General features: G+C 29.6%; 1 protein-coding gene and 1 non-coding gene across 4 annotated transcripts; one reads left to right on the top strand and one right to left on the bottom strand.

Moving 5' to 3' along the window:
• Window positions 1-761: 761 nt before the first annotated feature.
• Window positions 762-855, bottom strand: TRNAY-GUA. The gene is made up of 2 exons: window positions 819-855; window positions 762-797 (listed from the first exon to the last, which is right to left on the bottom strand). It is a non-coding gene; the product is annotated as a tRNA-Tyr (tRNA).
• An 856-nt stretch (window positions 856-1,711) lies between these two features.
• LOC120069894 (dof zinc finger protein DOF5.1-like) lies at window positions 1,712-3,825 on the top strand. 3 transcript variants are annotated; one of them, XM_039021724.1, is made up of 3 exons: window positions 1,712-1,936; window positions 2,033-2,411; window positions 3,209-3,825. In XM_039021724.1, the coding sequence occupies exons 1-3, from the start codon at window positions 1,874-1,876 to the stop codon at window positions 3,601-3,603; spliced, it is 837 nt and encodes a 278-aa protein (XP_038877652.1). In that variant the 5' UTR covers window positions 1,712-1,873; the 3' UTR covers window positions 3,604-3,825. The 3 variants fall into 3 exon arrangements, with proteins under 3 accessions (XP_038877652.1, XP_038877651.1, XP_038877650.1); XM_039021723.1 differs by having other exon boundaries at window positions 3,206-3,825; XM_039021722.1 differs by having other exon boundaries at window positions 1,718-1,936; window positions 3,197-3,820.
• The last annotated feature ends 8,423 nt before the right edge of the window (window positions 3,826-12,248 follow it).

Raw genomic sequence — 12,248 nt, 5'->3', positions numbered from 1 at the left:
AATCTTGACTTTTTTTTTATAAAAAAAAACTACATCTTAATTAGTTTTTTTAGAATTTTAGAAACCCTAAACCGAAAACTCACTCATTTTTATTAAAAAAACAAAACTTGTCTATACCTACCTTTGTTTAAATTGATTAGTAATGTTAATTTAATTTTAGTTTGAAATGACTTTCTAATGCTTAAAAAACAACCATCTATTTAAAATTTATCCCACAATATCCTATATTAGATGTTAGTTTATGGTCTTTTGCCATTAACTAGTAATGGCAAAGCTATTATGACAAGTTTCAACCAAATGATACATAAAGTTGGTATCTAGCTTAAGAATTGGATCAAACGGATGTTTGAGTTAGTCATTTCATAATCATTTCGTTTTCAATTTTAAGTTTTTAAATTTTATGGTTGTTTTTTTTTCAATTTTTTAGTTGTGGTTAGTCAAATTTTTTAAAAAAAAAAAATTGAAAAAATTTATTTTTTTAGTTTTTAAAATTTGATTTGATTTTTGAAAACATTAATAGAAAGTAGATAACAAAATATAAAAACTTATGGATGAAAGGTCATATACTTATAAGTTTAGTTTTTAATGGTAAAAATAAAATACAATTAGCGACATTATATAAAACAAGAACATGGTAATTTTGTGGGATTATAACAAGTATATATAGATATAACAGTAAAAATCAATTTATAAATTGTATGCTTCACACACCGTTAAGCTTAGCAGAAGTAAAGCTTGGTTTAAAAGAAGAAAAAAAGAAGTCCAACCCGCCGGATTCGAACCAGCGACCTAAGGATTATCTGACAGCGTTAAACCGACTACAGTCCTCCGCTCTACCAACTGAGCTAAGGTCGGCTTGTTGATAACAAATTCTTAATTTTATATATAATTCTTAAGCCTAAGGTTCCTAGACACCAATCTCCCTAATTGTCCAAAGATTATTCTCGAAGACTCATTATAACAAATTTGACCTTTTCGAATGATAAAAAAAAAAATTCGTCCTATTTTAATCATCGTCGAAGCATCGATAGAGCCTTATGAGAAAAGGACTATGCTGAATGCTAAAATGTATTAGTGTTGGGAGATCCACTTTTCTCGACGTGGTGTTGAGAGATCGTGGATCTCTTTAACACGTAATTCTAAGAAAAAAAGTATTGGGAGATCCACTTTCTCCTTATGCCAAGTGTCGAGATACATAGAGGAATTCTCTCGACGCTTTTTTTTTCCCTTAGAATATAGTTCTCCCTATGAAACTAGAGTCAAGATAAAGTACCTTCCTCGACATTTTTAAAAAATGGTGTTGGGAATGCTAGATTTCCTAATGGCCAAACTACCTTTGCAAGATAGGTGTTTTTCCTGATAAATTTTTATGTCCGTTGGGAAAAAAAAGTATCGGGAGATCTAGTTTTTCTTGTAGTGATTATAGAGTTCGTGTTAAGCTTAGTCAAAAAATAAGATGTAATTGGTGTTTTATGTTTGTCCATTTCCACTCATATAATTAGCATTCTTTCCTAAACTATTTACATAATATTGTCTTTTCTAATGTTTTTCATTCGAATTTAAAACATCAATAACCTTTAGGTCGAAGATTCGAACCCACCCTACTTAAAAAAAAAAAAAAAAAAATGTGTGTGTAGAATCACAAACTTATTCATTAAGAAACAATGGGTCTTCTCCATCATAACCCTAAAAAGCAATAATACAAAAAGAGAAAATTGGTGACATTTATAAAGTATAATGACATGAAACTTTCTCTCTCCCTTCTCTCTCTCTCTCTCTAAAATCCCATCAAACCTTTTACCAAAAAAAAAAAGAAAGAAAGAAAGAAAAAAAAAAAAGAAAAAGAAAAAAGAAAAACTGAAGAACACACACAATGGTGTTTCCCTCCATCCCATCTAATTATCTTGATCCAACAACAACCCATCAATGGCAACGGGTAACCAATTTAGTTTCTTAGTTTCTTCACTGCAATTTCGTCTCTTTTTTCTAAAAAAATGTCTTCTTAATCTCAATATAGCTATTTTTTCAACAGCAAACAGCAAGCCATCAATCTGGAAGTAGTAGTATCATTGGAGGCAGCAATTTTCAGTTGATATCGCCGCCGCCGCCGCCGCCACCACCGCAAGTTCGGCCTGGGTCGATGGCGGAACGAGCCCGAATGGCGAACCTGCCGGTGCCGGAGACGGCGCTGAAGTGTCCAAGATGTGAATCAACAAACACAAAATTTTGTTACTTCAACAACTATAGCCTTTCTCAGCCCCGCCATTTCTGCAAGACCTGCCGCCGCTACTGGACCAGAGGCGGCGCTCTCAGAAGCGTCCCGGTCGGCGGCGGCTACCGCCGAAATAATAAGAGAAGCAAAAGTACCTCTAAATCTCCGGTTAACTCCCAAAGCCAACCTACTACTACTGGTACTTTTTTTTCCTTTTTTTCTTTTTTTAATCTAACAAATTATATTAGAACTGATGATGTTTTAAATTATTACTTAGATCTAAAAAGTTTAACTCTTTTAAATCACCATTTTGAATGCAATTTTTACTCCTTTAAAAAAAAATACTACCATGGGTCTCTATTTAATTTCCTATTTTTCACTTTCTAGACTAACTTTTAGAATCTAAGTGAAAATTGGGTAATAAAAAGAAATTAATTTTTTGTTTTTGAAAATCGATATGAACTCAATTTGACTTGCATACTTTCGATCAAGTTATATGTTCAAATTTTTCATCCCATATATTATCTTTTTGTTTTTTTTGACAATTTGTGGGATGCATAAATCGAACTTCTAACTTTGAGATTGATAATATAAACACTATGTTATTTGAGTTATGCTTATTTTGGTCTAAGAGTATATTGTTGAGCTAAAAAAGCTACAATCTTTTATTAAATCTTCTTTAATTTTCAAGTACTTTTTTTTTTCCCTAAAGTCTTCAACAATATGTGAAGGTGAAATTCAAACTTTTGTTAGTTTGGTCGAGATTATATTATTTAGCTCAAGATTCGACAATAAATGAGAAGTTCATACATATTTACTTATAAATATTGTAATATTTGTGATGTAATATTTTTAATTTGATAATTTATAGACTATGGGAAGTAAATATTTTGTAGGTTTTTTTTAACCTAATGAAACTATATATAAAAACTTTTATCAAATTAGCCACATATAATTTCAATTTCTTTTGATATAAACTTTCAGAGCTTTCAGCAGGAGAAGCAATGAGATTAAATTACAATAATGCCATTTCCACACCAAATGAAGGAGCTCTGGATTCAACTCATCATCCCATTGGGATAGCCAACTTTTTAGGGTTTGATCAAATTCAATGGCGACCACAGCTTCAACTTCACCAAACACATCCGTCTCCGTTGCTCGCAAATTCAGCTCGGTTGCTCGGAAATGGTGGCATCGACGCATCGTCAAGCTATAGCATTGTCGGACAGATTCAGAAAAAGATGGCCGAAACAACGACAAAAATGGAGGAAGATGGGCAACAAGTAGAGGTGAATGTGGGAAAGCCATTTTGGGGAGTTGTTGGAGGAAGTGATCATCGCCATTATTGGAGTGGTTTTAATCCTTCATCTTCTTCCCATTCACAAGTATGAGAGTTTCATGTTCTTGATATTATAAGCTTGGTTTTTTTTTTCTTTCTAATTTAAATTTTAGCAAAACTAGGGTTTCATGTTGAAGAACTATATTTTGAGTTAGTTTTTGAATGTGAAGAGGGGTGATTTTATTCATGTTTAATTTTCGTAAAGTCTAAAGTTTACATGTTACACATTTTACTCACAAAAGATCTCGAGCGTAGAACTTTTGTGAGGAGATGGAGATACTATAAATTCCTTTTGACAACGTTTTTGTTTCTTTTTTTTTTATTTAGTTTCTTATTCTTAATTTTAAAAAGAAGGAAAACAAAATTATGTTTGATTGTTAAATTTTTTTGTACTATGTTTTATATTTTAATTTTTATTGAATTTTTTTTTTAAAAAAATGTCTTTATTTTATTTATTTTTGAATTCAATAAATGACATAAAAATTTGAATTTCTGACCTTTGGATAGAGTTTACTTTTTTTACTAGTTGAGCTATATCATTCAAGTAGTTAAAAAAATCGAATTAGTTCAAGTCATGAGTCAAAATAAACAGATAATTGACATATATTACCTCCTTTAAAATTGGAGATTCAAATCTACCCTACTCTTTTTTTGTTGTACTAAAAAAAGTTAAGACTGGAAATATTTTTATAGTGGTCATTTGTTCACTAAAATTTAAAAATGGAAATTAAGAAAGTAATTTAAAAATTAAAGCAAATGAAATATCGATCAATTGTACTAAGAAAAATCCCAGGGAAGACTGCAAGGCGGTGACTCTCAGGAGTGGCAGGCTGTCATTTTTTAAAAATAGAAATGGGGGAAACAATTTGTATAAATTTTTTGGAACACTTCTATAAATATGTAGGTTATGTTTGGCCCACCGACTTCATAACTTTACCAACTTCAACAGTATATCGAAAAACTCAACATTCTCCTCTTTTTCTCTCTCTAATGTTTCTTAATTCTAGACTAAACCATAACTCTACATCCTAAACACAAATTTTCTAACACCAACATATTAACTTCAGGCTTTATAATTCAACTCAATGCTAACTTCGTAAAGATATGAAAAATTAAACATTATTAATTTACCTATCTCTAAAATTAGTTAAACCTAAAAGATAAAAAAACACGAAATGGAAATATTTCTATATGAGACACATTCTCAATCCTTTTCATGACACTATTACATTGATTAGTAGACAAAGAAGATAATCAAAGTTTTACTTTTACCTCCAAAATGATTGGAAATAAAGTTCTAATTAAGTCACATTTTTCAAGAAAAGCAGTAAATTCATCCAAATTAAACTCTCATTATATATGCTTGTGAAGGTTAATTTTCTTTTTAATCTGAAAAAGTTTAATGGCATACACCCTAGATAATTTCTTAATCAAACTTTTAATGACATAAAAAAAGACTTAATCATTACATTTTTTCAACTATCATGACTGAATTATTAGTTATTACAAACAAAACCATAATAATAATAGAAATCCTCAAAAGAGAATAACAAAAGAAATTATGTATAACAGTTGATTTTTAATTTTTTAAAATATAAATAAAGTAGTTGAATGTTCAATAATTAATATGGTCTAGCATTACCAACCTAAAGATATTTCAACTAGTTAAAATATATATTTTTGACAAAATGTCGGAAATTTAAATTTTCATCATGCACATGACCTTTTGGTCATAGATATATATCTCTTAACTAATTGAACTATATCAACCGAAAATCATTTAGGGGACGTTTAGAGCAAAAACTATCTAAGATTATAATAACCACATTTTGCTACAGTAAATACTATTTCAAAATCTCCTATTAACATCAATACTATTTCAAAACCTTCATTTACTATAGTATTTACGATTTGCTACAATTTTTACTATTATAAATTCATCATTTTTTTAATTTTTTGTTACCGTGTTTACTATTTCCTTCTCAAACTAAAATAGTTTACACCCCAAACACAAACTATTATAACCAAATTATAATAACTAACTCCTTATCCCAAACGCTCCCTTAAAATTAATGTTGGTTTACAATTGACCAAATCAAAGTTGATCTTAAGATTTTGTCACAATTATTTAATATACTCAATCTTGCTACTTTTTTTAGCTATTTTTGCAATGCTTACATGGTTTATAATTACAAATTTAGTTTTGATTTCTAAAGTTTTAAGATTATCCAATTAGTTTTTAATTTTGTTTTAAATCGTAATAAGTTTTTATCCTTACAATTTTCTATCTATTACGTCTTTAAATTTACGTCCTTTGACTTATTCGATATTCTATAAAATTTTTAAGTCTATACTAACCACGAAACTAAAAGTTTAGATTTTTATTAGAGATAGAATTCAAATTCATATCTAATAAATAAATAAATAAATAAATTTTTATAAACTTAAAATAAGACAAGATTTTATGAGACATATACAAAACTCATAGATATGAAATAATTTTAAAAGTATAGACCTTAATTTAACCTTTTGTAAATGATAGGTGTCATAATTATTTTATGTGTGAAACAAAAACAAGAAGAAAAGGAAAAAAGAGTCATAATTTTGAGGGGAAGAAAAGTATTTTTGCATTGATGTGATTTGTAATTAATGAATGGGTAACATAAAAGCCTAAAGTTTGTCAGGTTGAGTAAGACCAAAAGCATTCAAAAGTAGTAATCTTTAAAAAGCCACTGATTTTGGGCAAAAAACAATGCACCTAAAACTCTCTTTTTTTTTCTTTTGGGTTCAGTGCTTCAATCAAAACTCAGCTTCTCCTCATATTCATTTTTTGAAGATATATTTCCGATACCCTTATCTTTATGCATCATCCTATTTTTATTATACATATAAAAAATAAAAAAAAAATCAAATTTTTTAAAATTTTGTAAAAATAATTAATATGCGGCAATAGTTGAAAATGTTGATATAGATATATGTAAATGAATGTTGCTCGAAATACACTCAGAGTTTTTTATTTTATTCTCATACATCTCTTTCTAATTTCTTCTAGTGATCTCTAGTTTTATCTTAAATTTAGAGAATATATAACTAATTATAATTATTAGGATAGTTAGATTCGATATTTCATTTCATGATTGTCGTATTAAAAAAAACAAAAGAAAAAAATACTAATTTTAATAATATTATTCATTGCTTATGTTAGTTAAAATGAATTGATTGCTATTATCAAATGACTTAATCCTTATTTTATTGTGCTTTCAATGGATTGATGATTGGTTTTGAATATGATTTATGAACACTAAAGTATTCATGTGAGTATGTATGCATTTCAAACCATATATGTTAAAAACAATTATTGAGTGAGAAAAAAAATTAAAGTACGAAAATAATAAATTAAAGGCAAAATAATTACTTTTTAAACGTTTGGAATGTATTTTATTTTGAGGTCTATATTTTCAAATATTTAAATTTAGTATATATTCTTTAAAAGATGTAAAATTAGTTTCCTACAAACCTTTTTGTCTAGGGATTTGGTAACAAATTTACATTGTGTGCAAAGTATTATTATTATTATTCGTTACTAACCCTAACTCCATACGCCAACGTTGATGACAAATTTTAAATTTATTAAAAAGTAGAATAACTAAGTACATGAATTAAAATGGTTATTTAATTATTAAGGTAAAAAATGAAAGCACGTAATAAAATAAAAGTTAAATTACAAATTTATTTCTGGACTTTAAAGTATGTAGTCTTGAAACTTTCAAAAGTATAATAGGTTCTTGAACCTTTAAGTTGGTGTCTAATATGCCATCAAACTTTAAAAATATTTAATAAATTCATAATTTTCAATTTTGTATCTAATAAATTCCTGGCACAATTCAAATTTTCAAACATCAATTGATTCACTTGATAGAATTTGAAATTTTATGCGTAATGAAATATATTTTTTATATTTTTGTGTCAAGTAGATTCATGGTTTTTAAATGTATCAAATAAGTCAAGAACCAACTAAATTTAAATTTAAAGTTTAGAGATAAAATAGATACAGATTTAAAACTTCAAAATAAACTTGTAATTTTTTGTCCTTAAACTTTATCATTTGTTTTTTTAACAAAATATCTCTATACTTTCAAAAGTTGAAATAATATTACTCCTAAAATTTTATAGACGTTTTAAAAATGCATTTGGAGTAGAAATTCTTTAAGATTTAGATATGAATTGAGATATAAAATGATATGACAATGACTTCAAATAAAAATAATGATTTCTACTCCAATGATAATTTTAAAACATTGATAAAAAAAATTAAAGAGTAATATAATAACTTTTAGGTTAAAATACTATTTGATCTTTATCCGTTGAAGTTTATTCAATTTTAAACTTTATACTTTTAATAAATCTTAAATTTAATATTTATGGTTAGTTTATCTTTTATTGTAAAAAAATTTATTTTATATTAGCAATTAAAATCATACGGTTGAAAATATATGAATTAAAATGAAATAAAGTTGAAAGTATGGGAAGTAAAATAATATTTGTGGTAGTTAAAATAAAGGCTTGGTTGGAAAGATATGGTGGGAGGTGGGAAGGTGGTCAAAAGAGAGGATATTTGTGTGGGATTGGGAAGAGAATGTCGGAGGACTTTTCACCCATATCGACGCGCCATAATGGGTTGTGCTTTACACGCATCACGAAAAGACAAAGCTCTCTTTTGTCAGTATCCTAACCTTTTTTTTTATTTCTTTTTTATATTTTTATTTTTTATAAAAATAATGTGGCCCTAATTTCATCAGCCTCACGCTCCATCCCACTGATTTGATCACTCACACACTACACGCGCTTTCATGCTAATCTTCTATCCCCTTTCAATTCTAGGTATTAAAGATTGAAGAAAATACATACAATAAATATATATATATATATATTGGTTCTTAAATTTTAAAATATTCATTTTAATCTATATATTTTCAATTTTTATTTATTTTAATTTTAGTTTCATTTTGATTCTTGAACTTTAAAAAAATAATCATTTTAACACCTTAAAAATAAAATAAAATGAAAATGAAAAGACCAAAATGAACCTTTCAAAAGTACATGAACCTAAATAAACCAAAACTAAAGTATAAAAGATCGAAAAGAACATTTTGAAAGTATGAGAACCTAAATAAATTTTTAAAAAAATAAAAAACAAAAAAAAAGTATAAAGACCGAAATAATATTTAACCATAATGGTTATGAAATTAAATTTTAAAAATAAAAAATAAAATTTAAATTAATCAACCCTTTGATTTGGTGGGGGTATAAAGGAGCTACTTTTTTTTAACTCTACCCATGATTACATAAATTTCTCTGCTTGTATTATCTGCATTTTTTTTAAATAATATTTTTAAAAAAATATAATGACAAAAATAGGGTTGGAGGAAAACTTTTTCTAATAATAGGTGTTTTAGAAAACTATTGACAAAATTGGGATAGTAAAATTGTGTATTGAGTACATGATTGTCATGTGACAACACTCGATACACGAGTACCATTTAATCCAGTCAACACCACGTCAACTGACTGGTTGACCGGTCAGACACAAACTCGTGGACTCGGTCCACGATTTACTTTTCTTTTTTTAAAAGTGTGTTGACTATTTTTTTTAATTATAGATGTATAACAATATTAAAACTTTTAAAAAATTCATGATATTAAAGAATATTTACAATTAATTCTTTAATTTACAATTTGAAAATGCAAGTTTACATAAAATTTAAAAACGACCCCCTGGTCCTTACCATGGGGTTGTCTTCGTGTCCCTCTAAATTAGGTTCACCCTGTTGTCACTGTCGTCTACGACGAATACGTCTTCGATCGATGTCAGCAACATTGAGTCGTCTTGTTTGTTGAATAATACCTTCTATATTGACCAATGTTTGCTGACATATTGAACCCAATTCTGGTAAGTTGTTCTGCACTAAATGTTGTTGAACATCGTCGATAAAATTATTCTATATAATAAAAAAAATATATATTAAACAATATTCAAATCATATATATAGAGAATGTCTGATTTTAAATCTCTTACCATGTAGTAATAGTAAGCGTCGTCAAGTGTGATAAATCGCCTCGTGATCGAATTGTACCAGGAAAAGTAGTCGTCTGATACAGTTGACCCATTTGATAATTCTCCCTGTGCACAACGATCATGTCGTCCATGCCAGTAGGATAGATATTCCGCATGGATTCGACGCCAGTCTTGGTCGTGCTTATCTCTCAAATCGATCCGGTATAATGCTGAGAGTGTATAGGACAACGAAGATATCGTTTATCGCAGACCGAACTGTCTCAACACACGTCTGGATGATGTCACCCTACTATATGAAAGCATATAAGAGGGTTAACGGTCAACCAGATGTCTTCACCATCACGACAATAATCAGGTAAGGATGACCAAATCCGTTGTGTGTATAGTGTCCAAATAATCTAACAAAAAAATAATAAGTATACATATAAAATGTTTTAAATATTCATTCATATATACATTTGCTACTTGATTATGCATCCGCATGTCGAATATTTTTCTGTACATGAGCAACATATTTGTTAACTGTTCAGAGGCAGCTAATACACCACTCCATCTAAAATTATAAAAAAAAATACAATTAATTTTTATTCTTACATAAAATGGTAACGAAATAAATATATAAATGAAATAATATTTGACACTAAGTGGACAATGATCTGGAGCCTGTAGCTAGACTTGTGGTGCTATAATTGGAAATCGATCATAAGCCCATACTTGCAATAGTATCAGTGGCCCCGTTATTTCCAATGTTTATTCATTGGAAGCCCGACAAAGTTCTCTATACAACCATGCAAGACATGCATCACTCTACGAGTATGTACCAACGTGCTTGAAATCAGACGATAGTGGGAGGAACATGAGATGCACTAGAATGTCTGACTTGTCAGCAAACAAAAATCCTTCAATAAGCTGTAGGATGTATGCTCGTGCATACCTACGTACGCTGATGTCGTCGGCATCGGGAGGTAATTCTGGAAACTAGGACGCCAACCAGGGGATACTCAATCTTGATCGGTAGAACACCTAAGAGCTCTTCACAAACGTTCTTCTAGTCATACTGTAGTGAACCTGTCAATGGTTGCCCATCCACTCGTAACCTAAATTGTATGGCAACATCCTGCAGTGTAATCATACATTCCCCACAAGGCAGGTGAAATGTGTGGGTTTCTGGTCTCCAACGCTCAACTAGAGTAGTAATAAGGTGTCGATCAAGTTGGATAAAACCAATTTGTGCAATCCAAGAAAATCTATCTGCTGAACATATGGAAAAATACAGTAATCAAATGGGATAACATGTTGTGCAGTTGCCTCCCTTCTCCGAAAACTCAACACTACAGTGGAAGAACTATCCTATACTGTTTGTGAACGATGCGTATTTTGTTGGTATAATTATACAGGATTAGAAGGACCAGACTCCATTACCTAAGAAGTTCAAATTATATTACATAATAAAATCCATGTATCTTTTATGTATAATGTAATTTGAATGTAACTTTTATGTCATTGATTTTATTATGTAATGTAATTTGAACTAATGAAACATGGTCCTTCTAATCCTGTACAATTATACCAACAAAATACACATCGTTCACAAATAGTGTGGGATAGTTCTTCTACTGTAGTGTTGAATTGTCGAAGAAGGGAGACGACTGCATAGCATACTATCCCATTTGATCACTGCATTATTCCATATGTTCAACAGACAGGTTTTCTTAGGGTTGCACAAAGTAGTTTTATCCAACTTGATTGACACCTTATTACTGCTCTAGTTGAGCGTTAGAGACCAGAAACCCACACATTTCACCTGCCTTGTTGGGAATGTACGATTACGCTGTAGGATGTTGCCATACAATTTAGGTTACGAGTGGACAGACAACCATTGATAGGTTCACTACAGTATGACTGGAAGAACGTTTGTGAAGAGCTCTTAGGCGAACTACCAGAGGATCTAAAGGGATCAAGATTGAGTATCCCTGGTTAGCGTCCTAGTTTCCAGAATTACCTCCCAATACTGACGACATCAGCATACGTAGGTATGCACGAGCATACATCCTACAACTTATTGTAAGATTTTTGTTTGCTGACAAGTCAGATATTCTAGTGCATCTCATGTTCCTCCCACTATTGTATGATTTCGAGCACGCTGGTACATACTCGTAGGGTGGTGCATGTCTTGCATGGTTGTATAGAGAACTTTGTCGAACTTCCAATGCACAAGCATGGGAAATAGTAGGGCCACTGATACTATGACAAGTATGGACTTATGATCGATTTCCAATTATAGCACCACAAGTCTAGCTACAGGTTTCAGATCATCGTCCATTTAATGCCAGATATTATTTCATTTATATATTTATTTCGTTATCATTTTATGTAAAAATATAAATTAATTGTATTTTTTTAATAATTTTAGATGGAATGGTGTATTAGCTGCCTCTGAACAGTCAACAAATATGTTACTCGTATACAGAAAAATATTTGACATGCTGATACACAATCAAGTAGCAAATGTATATATAAACGAATATTTAAAACATTTTATATGTATACTTATTATTTTTAGTTTTTTTTGTCAGATTATTTGGACGCTATACACACTACAGATTTGGTCATCCTTACTT

Source organism: Benincasa hispida, unplaced genomic scaffold (genome assembly GCF_009727055.1).
Source record: "Benincasa hispida cultivar B227 unplaced genomic scaffold, ASM972705v1 Contig66, whole genome shotgun sequence".
Taxonomy (NCBI): domain Eukaryota; kingdom Viridiplantae; phylum Streptophyta; class Magnoliopsida; order Cucurbitales; family Cucurbitaceae; genus Benincasa; species Benincasa hispida.
Note: the sequence above shows the minus strand (reverse complement) of the source record. Positions and strands in the feature narration are given on the sequence as shown.